The following is a 17,282-nucleotide window of genomic DNA, read 5'->3' as shown; positions in this document are numbered from 1 at the left end:
GGAAAAGTAAGTTCCATTAGATGCTTTCTGATGGTGAAAGTTTCGAAATGCATGATGTTGTTGAAGTAGTCATGCCAAGAAAGACTTAATATACATACTATTTTTAGCATTATTTCATAGAGAGACTAATACGGTACGAGGATGCCAAGGATCAAGTTACAGGAAGCCACATTCCGGCTGGACATCAGGAAAAACTTCCTGACTGTTAGAGCAGTACGACAATGGAACCAGTTCCCTAGGGAGGTTGTGGGCTCTCCCACACTATAGGCATTCAAGAGGCAGCTGGACAACCATCTGTCAGGGATGCTTTAGGGTGGATTCTATGGCCTTATGAGCAAGGGGTTGGATTCTATGGCCTTATAGGCCCCTTCCAACTCTACTATTCTATGATTCTATGGATCCAGTACCACTGAGGGCAGCTGGTAGCAATTAATGAAAGCCTGGAAGACCAACAACATGGAAACATGTGGAGTAACTGTATAGGAACAGTCAGGTAATAATTTCACATGCATACAAGCAGAAAACATAAATTACTGTTTTTATTTGCTCTGTATACCTACACATGATGAAAGGGTTTGTAGATTTAAAAACCTTGCCAATACGTGAAGTGGCATGTTGCAAACTGAACATTCTTCCTATACCTTTAAATGTTGAGGCAGCAGAATGCAAGGAACCAATAACACAATACAACAAAATAATATGATTCCAGGTACTCTATGGTGCCCTCCAGATGTGTTGGGACTATAACCATCATCATTCTGAGCCAGCATAGCCAGCCATGCTCATTGGGAATGATGGGAGTTGTGGTCCAATACATCTGGATGACACCAGATTGGGGAAAGCTAGTCTACACTATGAGCTATCTTTAGGGATGGATCAAAAATATGCAATGTTTGAGCCCACTGAGGTTTTCTGAATTCTTCCTCGAAGCTTGTTTCACCTTGTTCGTGTTCTCTAATGCGACAGTCTTCTATTATTTTTGGATATGGTAAAATATGCATTTTAAAAGGTGTTTTTTCCCCCAATTGCAAAAAAAGACATATTTTTTAAAAACTGCTTTTTCCATAATCAAAAATGCATTTCTTGAATAAGGCATGAAAATGCAGAGTCTGCAAACATTTCCTGAGAATTGCATTCCTGCTGGCATTTGTGGTTGTGAATGGGACATGTTTGCATGATTTGCAAACAAGAACAAAATTCTTGTACATCCTTTGCTGTCCTATCCCATCCTATAATGGCAACCATCACTGCAGCAGGTACCATAGCATTCTGCCTCATGCCAGAAGTAGATAACTCTGCCCTGCTTGTCTCTTAAAGCAACAGGAAATCCACTTTCTGACAGTTTGTGAATGCCACCAATCTGTCTGAGATGAGGAGCCCTAGGCCCAGTTTGTAGGTTTTATGATGAGACACCAGGGCCTGACAGAGCTCCTGCCATTGGTGCTCTGCTCCTTTGACTCACGTAAGTACTTCTTCTGTGCTGGCGCTGCAGTGTCCATGACCAACTCCCAGCTGCAGAGCAAGAAAACTAGCTTTTATCTGGCACAGATCAATAAGAGAGCCAACGTGATATAGTGGTTAGTGTGCTGGACTGGGATTTGGGAGATTCAGGTTCTAGTCTCCACTTGCCCATGAAGCTTGCTGGGTGACTTTGGGCCAGTCACTAGCTCTTATCCTAACCTACCTCACAGGGTTGCGGTGAAATTAAAATGGAAAGGAGAAGGACCATGTAGGCCACCTCGGTTTCCTTGAAAGAGGAAAACAGACAGGCTATAAATGTAGTAATAAATAAAAATAAAAGTACTGGAGTCTCAAACTGGTTTTAGAAACATCATACACATCTATCATATATGAGGTTCTAGATGATAAGATCTCTAAGAGAGGACCCTCAGCACTGTCACAAAACTACATGACCTAGAATGCTTTTGGTGAAGCCATTATAATTAAACTGGCTTCTATTTGCAGCACAGCTAGAGCTGAAGTGATACTTTTAAAAGTACAAGTGCATTAATTTATCCTTAACATTTTTGTACAACATTTTGTAATCTTAATATTTATTTATTTATTGCGTTTTTATACTGCTCAATAGCCGAAGCTCTCTGGGTGGTTTACTGCAGCTGAAACTCTTAATATACTTCTAAGAAAGTAACAAACATATCAAGATACTTATGACAACTATAGTAAAGTATGCTTATTGCAAGCTTCCCAGTTTTTGTGAACAGTTTTTGTCCTTCATCCATTAAGTACATCTGAAAATGTTTTTCCCCAAAAACAATGCCCTTAACAAGCCACTCATTTTGGAGGCAGGTAGATGAGTTTCTGAGAAGCACATGTAGGAAATTCCTTTCAGAGGAAGAAAAAAGGCAGACTGAGATATCTTTACTGCTGCAACGTCTTCTCAGTCATCTAGGTCAGCCAAGGTTATTGCACACTGCACGGAGAATGGGAAGTACAGACTTTCTAGTGCAGCACATACATATTGGGAACAACGCTGCAGGAGAGAGATCATACAACCATTTACTTAGGGCAACATGAGACTAACTTGAACCATTCTTACTGGATGTGGATGTGCATTTTGTGTGTGCTTTAGAACAAGTTTGACTTCATGAATACACAAAGATTTGGACACATAATTTAGAGTAAAATAGTGTGCATACCTGAGCACATGTGCAAAAATGCATGGGCATACATAAATATACATGGTTTTTACAGTCTTGAGGCTCATTTACACCAAGCAGGATATTGCACTACGGAAGCGGTTTGAAAGTGGTATATAAAAGGCAGGAGCCACACTAGTGCTTTATAGCAGTATTGAAGTGCACTGACAACTGTTAGGGCCATTGACACATACCATATACTGCTTTCATATCACTTTCATAGTGTTATATCCTGCTTGATGTAGCTGTGTCATGGGCCCCAACAGTTGTCAGTGAACTTCAGTACCACTATAAAGCAGTAATGTAGCTCCTGCAGTGCACTTCAATACCGCTATAAAGCAGTAGTGTGGCTCTTGCCTTTTATATACTGCTTTCATACCACTTTCATAGTGGAATATCTTGCTTGGTGTAGATCAGCCCTGGGTTAAACCACACTGCTGCTAGGGTTGGGAAGACACTTAAATTGCCAAGACTCCTAGACAGACTGTCCTTACATAACCCATTTGTCCCCAAATTGTGCATGAGCAAGCACAAGAGGAATCACTAAACAAAGAGACATGGAATTTGATTTCAAAAATACAAGGATTTTGTTTCCTGGCTTATGGAAGAATATGACACAGTACAAGTTAATATTACAGCGTTATTGTCTTTCTTTGCTTGTTGTTTTTCCATTGCCCTAAGAATGTGTCTCAGCAACAAAACCTTTATCTTTATTTTGAGTGTGGCAAGCTTAATTATTCATTAGGGGGTTGTTGTGTTCTTTTAAGCTTTTATTTGATGAATACATTTGGCACTGTCAAAACGAGGCTAACCAGACTGAATACTCCTCTGTCCCATGTGAGAATGTGGCTACTGAAGGAAAAATATTTAGCCAAAGCCCTTTTAATGTCAAGTCCTTTTCTAGCAGACTAGAGAGATCATGAACAGAGGCAGTATGAACCTGTTGTCTAGATAAAGGCTTAACAGAAGGGACCGTTTCTTTGATCTAAATTAATCTTGAAACTTCATGCAAACTCAATTAGGTTTAACTAGTTAACTCGGATTCATTTTCCCATGTAGATAGGACTTCTAATATGCGCTATTCTTTTCGCAGGGGTTTCATTTCACCCCTCGCATCTTGGTTTTACATTTCACTGGCTTAGCAGCAGAATGACAGACCTGCTTCCGCTCATTTAAAAGGAGAATTTTAGCCAACTCTTCCTCATCCCTTTCTACCATGTAATCTCAAGTATGAAATTATGATTGAGTTATAAAGGCCAATTTTGTTGGTGCAAAATTATGTTCACTCTAAGACACTGCGAAGAATTATGCCCTGAAATGCCAAGGAGACCCTGACTGCTAACCTCTGATGTTACGTTGCATGTAATGGGCCTTTACCAGCTTTACCTCAGCTTTGAGAAAGGCATTCATTCAATTACTTCTTCTGTGAAACAACATTTTAAAATAAAATCACACATGCTGAGAAGTAGGAGACTTGCTAGATTTGCTTCAAAGTATTTAAAATGAGAATTTCAGTCTAATTTTCTTCATCATGTCTCAACTCTGAAATTATCATGATTGTTTTGTTTTTGTTTATGCCCAGGTTCTAATACACGTCCTGAATTTTTTTTGAAAAGTGGGCTGAATTCTATTGTGGCAGGTTGTAGTTTCACAAGGCTGGTTTAATGCACCAAAATCCATCTATTTTATCTATGTTTAACACAGGTTGACTTCAGCTGTTTTCTGTTTGTTTATTTTAATAGGTACTCGTAGTCTTGTGATATGGTAGAATTTGAGTCAGTTCAGTTTTATACATTTTCCCAACCATTAGAAGTCTATGGTGGTGAAATTAATACCATGGTGTCAAAAGAATACTCTGGCAAGTCTACAACAAAAGCCCTGAAGACAGAAACATCATATCAGCCTTCACAAAGCAAAAACAAAAAAGCAATTGCCACATAAAACTCTTGGTTGTTATAGACACAAATCTGCCCATGGTTTAAATGTGAACAACGTTATCTAGGATGCCAAAACTAATCCCATTCTGGATCACCCAGAAATGACAATATAGTCATGCAACTGTTCTTTTTTTGCAGTTCTGTCAGTGCAAAATTCTATCTATAATCTGGTGAAAAATTGACCTAAAAACCATCACCTTCATTTTTCTTGCTTTGCATGTAGGCAACCGTTCCCTCTGTTGCTTTCCTTGCATTTATTTTTAGAATGTAAACCCCTTGAGGTTAAAAAAGAAGAACTTGTCTTCTCATTCTTTTAAAGCATCACTTTCACAAATCTTGCAGCAGCAACAACAAAAACATGTGTATAAGAGCACAATATGGTATGACTAGAACATATATCCAGTCTTATGGAGGAACATCATACTGTTAAAAGTGATTCACAGGGACTAGACATCTAAACAGGTATCCTTTGTAACTTGTTTCAAACAGTATCCTTTTCTATTATATCTTTTCCTTAAAAGAAAAATCAGAACTACCCATTGCCAAAGGCATGATAACAGGATAGAGGCTTTCAAGCATACAAAACTCAGCTCAGTTCTATGCCTGTCTACTCAGGAATAATCTCCAGTGTAACAGCTTTCAAGCACACAAACCAGAGCTCCCTACAAGACTGGTTTAAGAACATAAGAAGAGCCATGTTGGATCACACCAAATGTTCCATTTAGATAGACCAGTATTCTGGGCAGAATCCATGTACAGCCAGCCACGCTACTTCTGGTCACGAGTGGCCCCATTCCTTGTGGAACTGCAATTTAGTGCTACAGGAGGCAAGCCCCACACTGAGTGTTTTTACTTGCTTGATGGCTTTCTTCCCAAAGCACTAAATCATGGTTCTGCAAACAGTAAGGACCACTTGCAGACCAGAAGTGGCAGAGCTGGTCAAGCATGGGCCAGAATTGGCAAACAGCTCCACTAGCAGCTGAGCAACATTAGGTTCTGCCTTCTGTTCACATAGTGGTCAACCAGCTGCCTGTGGGAAATGCACAAGTAAGACATGAATGCAATAGTTGTACACAGGCATCATATAGGAATCAGCACTAGTAGTCATTGATAGTCTTATCCTCCATGAATTTGTCTAATACTCTTTTAAAGCCATCCAAATTGGGGGCCATCACCATACCTTGTGGTAGCAAACTCCATTGTTTACCTATGCACTGTAGGAAGTACCCCCTTTTATCTGTCCTGAATCTCCCAATTCAGCTTCTAGTATTTGGGTTTTATTATTATGAGAGAGAGATAAAAATGTATCCCTACCCACTTTCTTTACACCATTCAAAGTTTAAATACCTTGCATTTTAAAGACCGATACATTTTAAATGTATTTAAAGGCCGGGATACATAAAATTTAAATGGCTTTTAAGTCCCCTCTTATTTCTGATAACTAACCAGAAATAACAGCATGGGTTACCTGCACTGTGCAGTAGAAAGACTGTCTTCCTTCAGTCCAGCAGGGAAATGCCAGCTTTTATCTCCAATCAGTGATTGGAGATAAGAACAGGAGTTCCTGCACAGGATTGAAGGGAGAAGGGAGGGGCCTGCAGAAGGCTTGCACACTGGATCAGGAACTCACATGGGCCTCCGGAGGCTCCCCATCTCTGTGCTAGACAGATGTTTGGTAAGAACGAGTGAAGCTTTTTCTTAGATTCTTATGGCTGTGTGTATTATGTGTTAATTCATGTCTGCTGTGTGTGACACCGCCATGTGCCAAACGGCGACTGAAATAAGAGAAGAAAAATGCAGGTGGTATTGTTTCCATTGCTTCATCAGGCAACCAAAAGATCAAGATCACATTTCATTCTTTGGCATAATGCAGAAAGAAATTCTTTTCAACCACTCGAGGAACAATTACAGCCTGTCATGACCCATCTGTGTCTCTCCTCTGGATCCTTTTCTTCTGAATGTATAAATCAGGTTTCCAAGAGGTCACAGCACTACTGAATGGTATCAGTGCGGAACAGGAGCCTGTCACCTGAAACCTTTCACTTCCTTTCAAGCAAGAAGAGCTCTGTTGGTGTCCATCATCCAAGGCAACTAGGACATGGGGGCATAAAAGCACTGAGAATTGGAGGCAAGCAGCTATTTCTCCTCTTATTTTCCATGGCTTAGCAAGCTACTGCCGAGATGAATATAGGAATGGGGTGAAGACTGATTAAACATAGGCAAGATTTTCAAGACCATTTTTGAAAAGGTTTTTAAAAACCAATTTTGGACTTTTTTCAAAAAAAAGTGTGTGCAGGTGTTTTTTTTTAGCACCCAGGTATTTCATCTAAAACCCAATGTGGTTTGGGATATGCCTCCACCTTACACTCAGTTCTCAGCCTCAGAGTTTGAAGGTTAAAACTTTAGTTATTTCTGTATTCCTTCCTCAGTTACAAGTTAAATCTGGACCATATTTAACTCTGAAGCAAGCCTAATCTCTTATCACTAGCTTACAGAAGTCCCATGAGCTTTTAATATTTGGCCGGCGATAGCTTTGCCTGAGGCCACAAAGTGCAGAGAGGTCACCACAGAGACTCCTTGAGGCGCATGAGTAGCTAGACCTATCTTACCTGGAGAGCTCATTTCACAGCCTTACAACATCACAGGCCCCATGGCTGTGCATATTACATGTGCTTTGTGCGGATTTGGAACCTGTTATGCACTGCAGAATCCAAACACATGATTGTGGCAACATAGACAATTGTACAAATGGGACACAATCATGTCAGATCGAAGCATTCATTGCATCTGTAGCTTCAAAGAGCCGTTTCACATCCACACATCAGGCAGGAGGGGCCATAACTGAGTGGCTGAGCACACACTTTGCATGTAGAAGGTCCCATGTTCAATCCATGGTGTCTCCAAGTAGGGCTGGAAAAAATCCTTCCTGAAAGCCTGGAGAGTCATTGCTGCCAGTCAGCGTCAGCAATACTGGGCTAGATGGACCAATGGTCTGACTCAGAATAAGGCATCTTCCTGTGTTTGGGTTTGCCACCAAGCATAGAATCAGCAGAGAGCTGCAGCCAGTTACAATTGCCTTTATTGGTCTTTTCGACTTGGATTTGATTTTTCATCTTAGTCAGTTTTGGATCCTCTTGTCTGGAGTTTCTCTCCAAATGGATGGCTTTAGGTTCTCAGCATTTCAGAGTGGACAGGGCTCTTCCCAAAATTTCGGCAGTTAGAGACGTGTGGCATACAATTTCACACCGATTACCAAATTGGCCCTATGGGGAAATCCCAATTTCAAAATGGGAAAGAAAATGTTTTTGTGGCAGAGCTAGACTGACAAGAAGTATATACGTCACAGCCACATGTTATATATAACATCAGGTGCACACCTAATGTACTCTCTTGAGTCTGCCTTTCATGACTGTACAGAAGCTGCATCATGGCCTATTTCCTAATGAAGGCTGGTTGCTTGGAGCTCATTAGTATATTTACTGAGCACATTTATATCCTGCCCTGTCTTTAAATAATTCAAGGCAGTTAACAATAAAATTTTAAAATACACTGTGATAACTAAATTAAATTACACAGCCACATAATAAGGTGAGCAAAACAGACATACACAAGCCCACAAATTCTTTTTAATAAATATAACCCCCTGAAAAGCTTGCCTAAGCAGAAACAATTTGCACAGGTGGGAAGAGACCTTTCTTCCCTTTGGGTTCATTTGTGTGTCTAAGGCAGGGAGTGCAGAATCGCAGGCCTGGGAGCACAATCCAGCCCAGGGTTCCCAAGACGGCCCCACCCCTTCCCCTGGCTCCACCCCTTCCCCTGGCTCCACCCCTTTGCCACCAACTGCCAGTTGTTTGGTAGTGCAGTGTTTGTGCAGTTTTTTCCCTCATTCTAAAAGGTTGAAATGCTTCTCGTAAATACTGAACTAAAATATGCTGGTATTTTGGCCCTGCCCCTTTGTTCCTACCCACCACTGGAATGCAACCCCCTTGAACCTTTCCAAAATGAAATCCGGCCCTCAGGCTGAAAGTGGTTTGGACCCTGTGGTCCAAACCTTTCTCATGGTTTGTGTTAAATTGACAAAATATAAATTGGTTCTCTTTCATTACACTGAACCTTTTGACTGAGGTGAGATAATGACTGATCGGGAATGACAGGTGTTGCAGTCCAGCACATCCGGAAGACACCAGGTTGGGGAAGGCTGTGCTAGACATTGCTGGCCCATTAGTAATTGTATGCTGCTGATCTAGTAACCCTCAGGCTTCTGCTGCAACCTTACAACATCCACTCAGGCAAGTGTCAGCGCCCTTCTCCCTCAGTCAACGGTCAGCAACAGTCTCTCATTTCCCAGCATATCAGCTTGTCTGCTGCTGGCCCTGTACACACGGTCAAGTTCCTCTACATGGCAGGTACATGACTGTGTGTAAAAAGACTAGCAGGTGAACTGGGATAAAAATGAAGGGGGCTGGTCTAGGGTGACCATATGAAAAGGAGGACTGGGCTCCTGCATCTCTGTATCTTTAACAGCTGTGTAGAAAAGGGAATTTCAGCAGGTGTTATTTGTATGCATACAGCACCTGGTGAAATTCCCTCTTCATCACAACAGTTAAAACTGCAGGAGCCCTGCCCTCTTTTGTATCTGGTCACTCTAGCATAGCTCCTCCAGCTTTCACTGTTGTGTTCACGTCTGCTGAAATTCCCTTTTCTATGCAACTGTTAAAGCTACAGGTACCCTGTCCTCCTCTTCATATGGTCACTCTAGGCTGGTCGCTATCCCTTTGTAGTTGTTGGGAAGCCATGGAAATGCGTTTCTCATTCATTTATCTGCTACCTCACAGAAACAGCGATTGGGCAGTTCACAAAATATAGAGTTTAAATCCAAGACCGTAACAATGAAACATAACACAACCACTTGTGCAGCTTGGTATGCACCAACTCTTTCCCATACCATTGCATCATGCAGAGGAAACCAGCCCACAGTAAGCACAGCTGAATTTCAGCCTCTCCATTGGCAACATGCAAAGCAATTTAACAATTCACTCTGGATAACAGTAATCTGCACACTGCACCTTCCCATTCCGTCTGTCTATTTATATATTTCATTTCTATACTGTCAAATAGCCGAAGCTCTCTGGGCAGTTTACAAAAATTAAAACCATAAGGTACAGCATAAAATATAAAATAGTAAGCTTAAAACCACAAGATAAAAGTACAACCAGAATAAAACCGAGCAACAATGTAGAGATTGAAAATATAGATTTAAAATACAGATTTAAAACAGTAGAACTAAAAGACCAGGGTAGAAAAATGCTAAAAGACCTGGCGACTTTGCCCAAGTTGAGCAAAGGATTAAACCTGAGCACAGACAAATAATCTGATAGTAGTTGTGCTAAAAGAACTCTGACTGAGAGCCTGAAGAACCATGGCTAGTCAGTGTAGAGAATACTGGACAGCTAGTCTGGATCTTCCTATACTCCTATAATTATGCATTTTGATCCCACACTGGACAGATGCTCACCACAATATTGCACACTCAGAAGCAAGTTGCAAAGTGCTCAGGTTCTGTATACCTGGAACAGGCAGCAGACAAGAAGCCCCAAATAGATTAAGAAGTATTGCAGGCAAGCACCCCATTTACAACCAGATTTATGAACAAAAGCAACAATCCCACTAGCCCAGTTCCTGCTACTAAATCTGGCCATTTCCACACAAGGCAAGTGAACAATGGTTGTGAGGCACACATCCTTTTCTCCACCCTAGCTAGTAATGAGCTGATAACATTGAGATTATGTGGAGGAAACTGAAAATGGCCTCTGCGTGAAAAGTTGCCATCATCATGTGTAGCAGAACACATCATGTTCTTTCCATCACATGGACAGCTACATGTACCAGCCAACATAAGACCCAAGAGGTACTGCCATGGGAGCTCTCCACAGTGGCAGAAGAACAATACGATGCACTCCACTACAGACCAAAGCAGCGTGGTGGAAAAAAGTATCATGTTGGGGCCATTACTGAGAGCCAGTGTGGGATAGTGGAGAAAGTGGGAGATTTAGGTTTTAGGCCCCACTTGGCCATGAAGTTCACTGGGTTGTTAGGATAAAATGGAGAGGAGGAGGGGACTCATGTACACTGCCTTGAGCTACTTGGAGGAAAGTTGGGATATGAATGTAATAAATAAATTGCCAGCTTTCTCTACGAAATGAAAAAGATAAGTGAATCAGCCCTATAATTAAAATTGTAAAGCGAAGAGGGTTTTGAGAGGGTAAAATAACCCCTGATATTTGGGGCTGATCTGGGATGTTGGGATAGATTTGGCTTCTTGTTTCTTTCTTCATCCCTCTCATTTGTGCTCTACATCTCAACTAACAAATACATGATTGGATTAGGCAGGAGCTGTGTCCCAAGAAAGAGAAAGCTTTTCTTCCCATTTAAGCATACATGCTAAACTCTGGCTGTGTACAGACAATCACTTCTGAAAAACAACAGGAGTAACTTACTCCTGACTGCTATTATGGTATCTACCTCAATCCAGCATTGGTAGTTTGATATTTGTATAAATGTAGGGGGTGGGAGTCAAGGGAATCCCTCACAGGAAAATTCTATTAATTCCGATTTCACTTCCTAATCGCTAGACTCTTCTCTTAGTTTTATATCAACCAATGGTTCAATTAAAATTAACTAGACCAGATTACAAGCAGTTTCTGGTCTAGTTAATTTCACTCCTAAGAAAAGCTCTGAGGAGAGGGCTTTACACTTTTGCCTCTATCCCCAGCCCTCCTCATTTAAAGAGTTATATGCAATATAAATCTTCATTCCACTGACATTCTACAAAAACTTTTTTTAAAAAAATACCCTTTAAAATACGTTCCTTCCAAAATAGTTCTGGACACGGGGTGAATCATAAATCATTGAAGGGAAGAAAGTAAAGCTGCCACAGATTATTAAATATAGCACCTATGTGCCTAGGAGCCAGCAGGAAACAATGTTACGGGACTACTGGGACACTGTATCACACTATTAGAGAGCCAGTGTGGTGTAGTGGTTAGAGTTTTGGATTGGGACTGGGGAAACTCAAGTTCTAGTCCCCACTCAGCCATAAAGCTCACTGGATAACTTTGGGCCAGTCACTGACTCCCAGCTTAACATACCTCAAAGGGTTGTTGTGAGGAAAAAATGGAGAGGTTGTGGAGTATACTGCCTTGGGCTCCTTGGAGGAAAGGCGGGATATAAATGTAACAAACAAACAAACGACTCTGTTTCTGACCAGAATGCCTGGATACTCTAACCATATTAATCCTGGTAGGTGTGGATGGGTGTCTGTCTGTCTGCCAGACAACTGGCTTTCTATCTTTACAGCAATCAGCTGAAATTGCAGCTCTCGATTAGCTGTTTCCCTCCCAGGCAAATAAGCAAGCTGGAGCCCTTGATGTCTTTCCAAGCGCAGATTCGTTTTGGCATGAGCCTGCAGCTCTTCAGTCCCAAAACTCACTCTCCCCTTCCACAGGGAGACACAGCTGTTGGCTTTGTGAGAGCCACGAAGTGAGAGGGAATTGGGGGATCAAGACTTCTCGATTTTACTTCTGACACCGAGAGGGGGATATGTTCGTCTCTTCTGCTGCTCCCAGACTGTGGAATGGCCTGCCGGAGGAGACTCGTCAACTTAATATCTATTAGCATTCAAGAAAGCTATAAAGACTGATCTCTTCCGGCAGGCCTATCCAGTGGAATTTTAAGATGTTTTTAGAATGTTTTAACAATGTGTATTATGTTTTAATTCAGTTAAAATAATTAATTTTAGCCAGGTCGGTTCCAATTCAGATGAGAGACAGGACTCTCCCAGCACCTCTTTGGGTGTGTGTGTGTGTGTTCTCCATCCAGGAATGTACTCCTCCTGTTGAAGGCCAAATGCTTGGATTGCCTAACAAGCAAGATTCAAGATCCCCTCCTATGAGAAACATGAGAAGTACCCATGACCTCTACTTCTAGCAGGGTAGATACTTGATAGGAAATCTTTCTCACAGAACAACGAACAGCGCCTTCTCAGAACACAGAGAAAATACCAAGACTTTAGTACAGAATTAGCCTGATCCTGCTGACCCCAAAGGAACCAGGCAATATCTCATTCTCTTAGCAGGAAGGTCTTAGCAGCTGTGAAAGCCTTTACCCAGGAATTGCAAAGCTCCTCATAAACACTCTCCAAATCCCCTCATTCAGAATATTTATAGGCACATCACTACCTTCATTTAAGCCAGAAACATTTCTTGATATCCACCAGGCACCAAAAACAACATACTTGCTCATTAAAGATGGGCTGCTTAACCAGCATTAAAATTCAGCTCACAAGTACCAGCAATTGCCGTGTCAGTGCTGTTTCGGTGCTCCTCTGGCATAACGATGGATTTTGCAAAGGTGTTCTGGATAGTTCAGTTTTATGGATGGGCCTTACCAGGCTTGTCCCTTTGGAAGCTCTTGACTAAGGGGGCCACTTATGAATTTCCAAAAAAGAGAACAATAGAGGATACTGATTTGCATAACATTTGCATATGCTAATTTGTACATTATTATAATTCAAATAGAAATACAGCCCATCTCACCATAGGGAAAGGCTGTGATCAGATGAGTTGTGTATTTTGCCCAGTCTCTGGCTGCGTTTGGACAACACAATAACCAACGGTAGTTTAAGTAGTCAACCGCTAGTTGAATAGTCAACCTTTGGTTATTGTGTTGTCTGTCAGGCAAAAACCACCCCATGGTTGACTGTTTCCCAAAAATAACCAATGGAGAGAAACCAACGCTCTGCAGAGTTGACTAGTCGCACAACCATTGGTTAGTGTGTTGTCTGTCAGTCTCCATGGACTATTTCGCCCCATTGAGTTGACTTTTTCAGCTCCCTACAGAGTCCTCGGCAAGAGCGACCAAAGCAACAGCTGCCACTCTAGTCCAGCTGGCAGAACTTGCAATGTCTGATGGGATACCAGCAGGAGGACTGGGGTGGAGAGAGGGCAGGGGATGTGTCAATCAAACACACAATTGACTAATAGTCAACCCAATGCAGAGGTTAATCCACTCCACGATTGATTATAATCATATCATGTGGGGAGTACCCCCTTGATAATCAACCCTGGAGTTGACTATTAACCCACCATTGACTATTGTGTTGTCCAAATGCAGCCTCTGTCTAGGTCACATCACAAGAAAAATTGAAACCATTCATCACTTAAACCAGTTACAACACAATCCTATGGATTGCACTGCCTTTAAAAAGAAACCTCCAATCTCCGCTGCCAACAGAGCGGGAGGAGCAAGTGAAGCGATTTTCACCTCTCCATTCTCTTTTTCAATGTCTCCCCTCTTGACAGGACTTTAAAAAAGCAACAACAATAAAAAAAACCCAATAAATTGGCTAATACCTATAAAGTCTCAATCCTGAGGGGGTAAGATCCCATATGATGTATATGCGTGTGTGACTACATGTACACATCTCTATCATAGATGCAGACACTATTCTTAAGCAACTGCACAGTGTTGGTTTTCCTGAGCTTTTATTCCAGAATATTGGTGGTAGGGAATGAGGATGTCAGATCCTGGCACTATCTGCAGCCAAAGTTCTCAAGGCTAGACAGACAACCTTTGGATTAGGCAAATCAACTGCTGAAATCCCTGCAAACATTTGCAAGTTCGCCTTGACTTGAATTTTCATACAATTCCTTGAATCCTCCTAAAATCCATAGTTATAAAAATATATAGCCTATTTACACTCAGCAAATCATAAAGATTTCATGGACATGCCATATATTCTATAAAATGAAAGAACTCATCAAATGGCATCATGACTGGCTGCAGTGCCAACTAGTGAAGTCATTAATGCAAACCAAAGAGGTAAACTGTTAAAAATAGACATTATGAAAACCAGCAAGTAGGAAACAATGAAGGGCATACGATGCCGTTTTTATCACTAAGCAGATGCAAACCCAGGGACTGAGCAGTTGCCTGCTGTCTGACATTAACAACATAGTTACAATGTGACAGGTATGGTAGAAATTCAGGTCTAATTCTCACTAAAGTGGCAAGCGTCTTTCTGCTCCATTTTAGACTGCAGGTCGAGAGTCCCATAGTTGAAGATTCTAACATTGCCTTCCATTCATTAATATCCCCTTCAAATAGAAAACTCGGAACCATGGACAAAGAGTCTAGTGTAGCCTTCTCCCAGACATGCTATTTTTCTATGTACAAGGATTCTTTTCATGTGGAAAATATCAATCTCAGGTACAGTCATCAACATCGGATCAGAAGGATAGCAAAATTTTCCACCATTTTCAGCTGCTAATATGTCTTGCTGATGAATGCAAGGCTTAAAATTAAATGAGGAAAACGTAAGCTCTTAATGTAAGGCCCTGCATATTTATGGAAGAGACCAACATAAAGGAAGATCACACAGGCTACATCCAAGGAGCTACTCCCACAAAATATGACTTAGTGGACTATTAGCAGTGCAATTCTTTGCATGGTTGTACAGAAGTAAGTCCCATTGTGTTCAATTGGTTTATTCCCAGGTACATGGCCACAGGATTGGAGTGTAAATGACCTAAATAAAACTCTAAAGTGTTGTAATCACAATGGATGGGGGAAGGGGAGTTCTGGGAAAGGGGGAGAAATGACATGCTATCCACATAGAAACCAAATCATCTTAGATCACCCTCTTGACTAGGAATGAGAGACCTTTTCAGGACCTCTTAATGAAAGGCCATGCACGCAGATATATGAAGATCATTTTCAACTATTATTTCAGAAGTTTGCTTTCTAGTGTCTTTGGGCAATCTTGGCTAGCTGGGGCTTGGCCTCCCAATGGGAGCTCCATCTGACTTGTTTCAGAAGTTGCTTCTGTCATTAGCACAAAGATGCTCCTCACAGACATTGCAGGGACCACCATGCCATCTAGCCAAGTTGCTTTGGCACGCTCATGTGCTCTTTAAGACATGGATGCTGAAACCTATAGAATTCCAGGGTTGTGTCCCTACCAAAGATGAGGACCACAGTGGTACAGAATGCTGTGTCATGAAATTGGTTACCCCGGTGAAGCGTGTTACTTCCAAACCTTTAATAGAGTCGCAGTTCAGTCCTACCTTGTCGCTGAGGCATTCTGACTCTTCCGTCAGGAGGTACACGGTCCCGCTTTCGGCCATAAGGAGGGCAGTGTCTGTGGTGGATGAAGATCTCGGTCGGCCTTGGTGTTGATGCAGTATTGCTGTCAGGCTGCTATCCTGAGGGGCCTTGCGGACAAGATGCGGGCTGCTCTTCTGGGGTTCCAAGGAGCCACTCTTGGCTCGGCGGCTGCCACTATGCAAACTGGTTCCCCTCTTGATGGAAGGACGGGAACGGATCTGCTGTAACACCCTGTTGAAGGCAGTGGGTCGAGCTGGGAGATCATGGAGAGACATGGCGTAGGAGACACGGTGCATCTCAGGAGAGCGTTCCTTTTCATCAGGGGAGTCGTGGTCAGACATGCCATGGTGTTGTTGCGATGAATCCTGGGAGTTCTGGTGCTCCCGTTCTCGGGACCGTCTGCGGCTATGGAAAAGATGCTTGAGACCATGGCCAAACATAGATCCTTCAGACAGCTGTTGTATCTTCTGTGTGGAAGAAGAGTGACAAAAATATCGGAAAAGGTGGTTATAGCAGGGGCTACACAAGGTTTATCTTGTAGAACACAGATGATACATAACACAGATGAGAAAAGAAGCTCGTAATAATGTCACAATCCTACAGCCACATTTTCTGGAAGCTCGTAATAATGTCATTTTCTGTGGATGACAACTGGTGTAGCTCTTTTGAAGTCCAAGCTCACCCACACATTACAATCTGGAGTACAATATTTGGAATTTGTGTTAGTCTCGGGTTTGGGTTCTTCCAGGTCCTAGTGATCAATCTTTTGATTACCAAGATGAAACAAGACACTTGTGCAAAAAGATCTGATAGATGATTGAGACCTAGCAAAACCAGAACCCCAGACCAACACAGCATTTCAAGACCATGAACCTAGGGGACTATGCAGTCTCTGCACACTGATGACTACCTGGGCTGCTCTATTACTATTCAGCCATGCTATGTTGACATGATAAATGACTCCCTCTCCTAAAAGAGCCTACCTTGGCTAGCCTGGCCTGTTTTCAGGGATGAAGGCTGGGGGGGGGGGGGTGGCTGTAAAACTTCTAATCATAGAAGAGCCAAGATTAATTGCGCACTCTATTAACATTATAGGGACAAATTGTGATATACCATAGCTCTACAGAAACACAAATAATAATAATAATAATAATAATAATAATAATAATAATAATAATAATATATTTATTTATTTCTTACCCGCCTCTCCCTTTGGATCGAGGCGGGGAACAACATTAGAACAGGAATCAATACATCTTAAAAATTCTTGATTTTACATTGATCTGGATAGGCCTGCCGGAAAAGGCTAGTCTTTAAAGCTGCCTTAAAATCACACAGAGAGTTAATTTTACAAATCTCCTCCGGCCGGCCATTCCACAATCTGGGGGCGACAGAAGAAAAGGTCCTCTGGGAAACTGATGTCAGCCTAGTTTTAGCTGACTGAAGTAAGTTCACCCCAGAAGACCTGAGTGTGCGGGGCGGACTGTATGGGAGAAGGCGATCCCGCAGGTAACCTGAACCCAAA

The 17,282-nt window shown here is 41.9% G+C and overlaps 1 protein-coding gene across 1 annotated transcript in view; it reads right to left on the bottom strand.

Annotated features, from left to right (window-relative positions):
- TMCC2 (transmembrane and coiled-coil domain family 2) overlaps window positions 1-16,212 on the bottom strand; it is a 71,360-nt gene extending 55,148 nt beyond the window's left edge. Inside the window, exon 1 of the mRNA XM_063142479.1 lies at window positions 15,718-16,212. Coding sequence (XP_062998549.1) covers window positions 15,718-16,197 — 480 coding nt within the window. The 5' untranslated portion in view covers window positions 16,198-16,212. The remainder of the gene's footprint in view (window positions 1-15,717) is intronic.
- Window positions 16,213-17,282: the final 1,070 nt, after the last annotated feature.

The sequence above is a fragment of the Elgaria multicarinata genome, chromosome 1 (assembly GCF_023053635.1).
Source record: "Elgaria multicarinata webbii isolate HBS135686 ecotype San Diego chromosome 1, rElgMul1.1.pri, whole genome shotgun sequence".
Lineage (NCBI taxonomy): Eukaryota > Metazoa > Chordata > Lepidosauria > Squamata > Anguidae > Elgaria > Elgaria multicarinata.
This window is presented reverse-complemented; position numbering and strand designations above follow the sequence as displayed.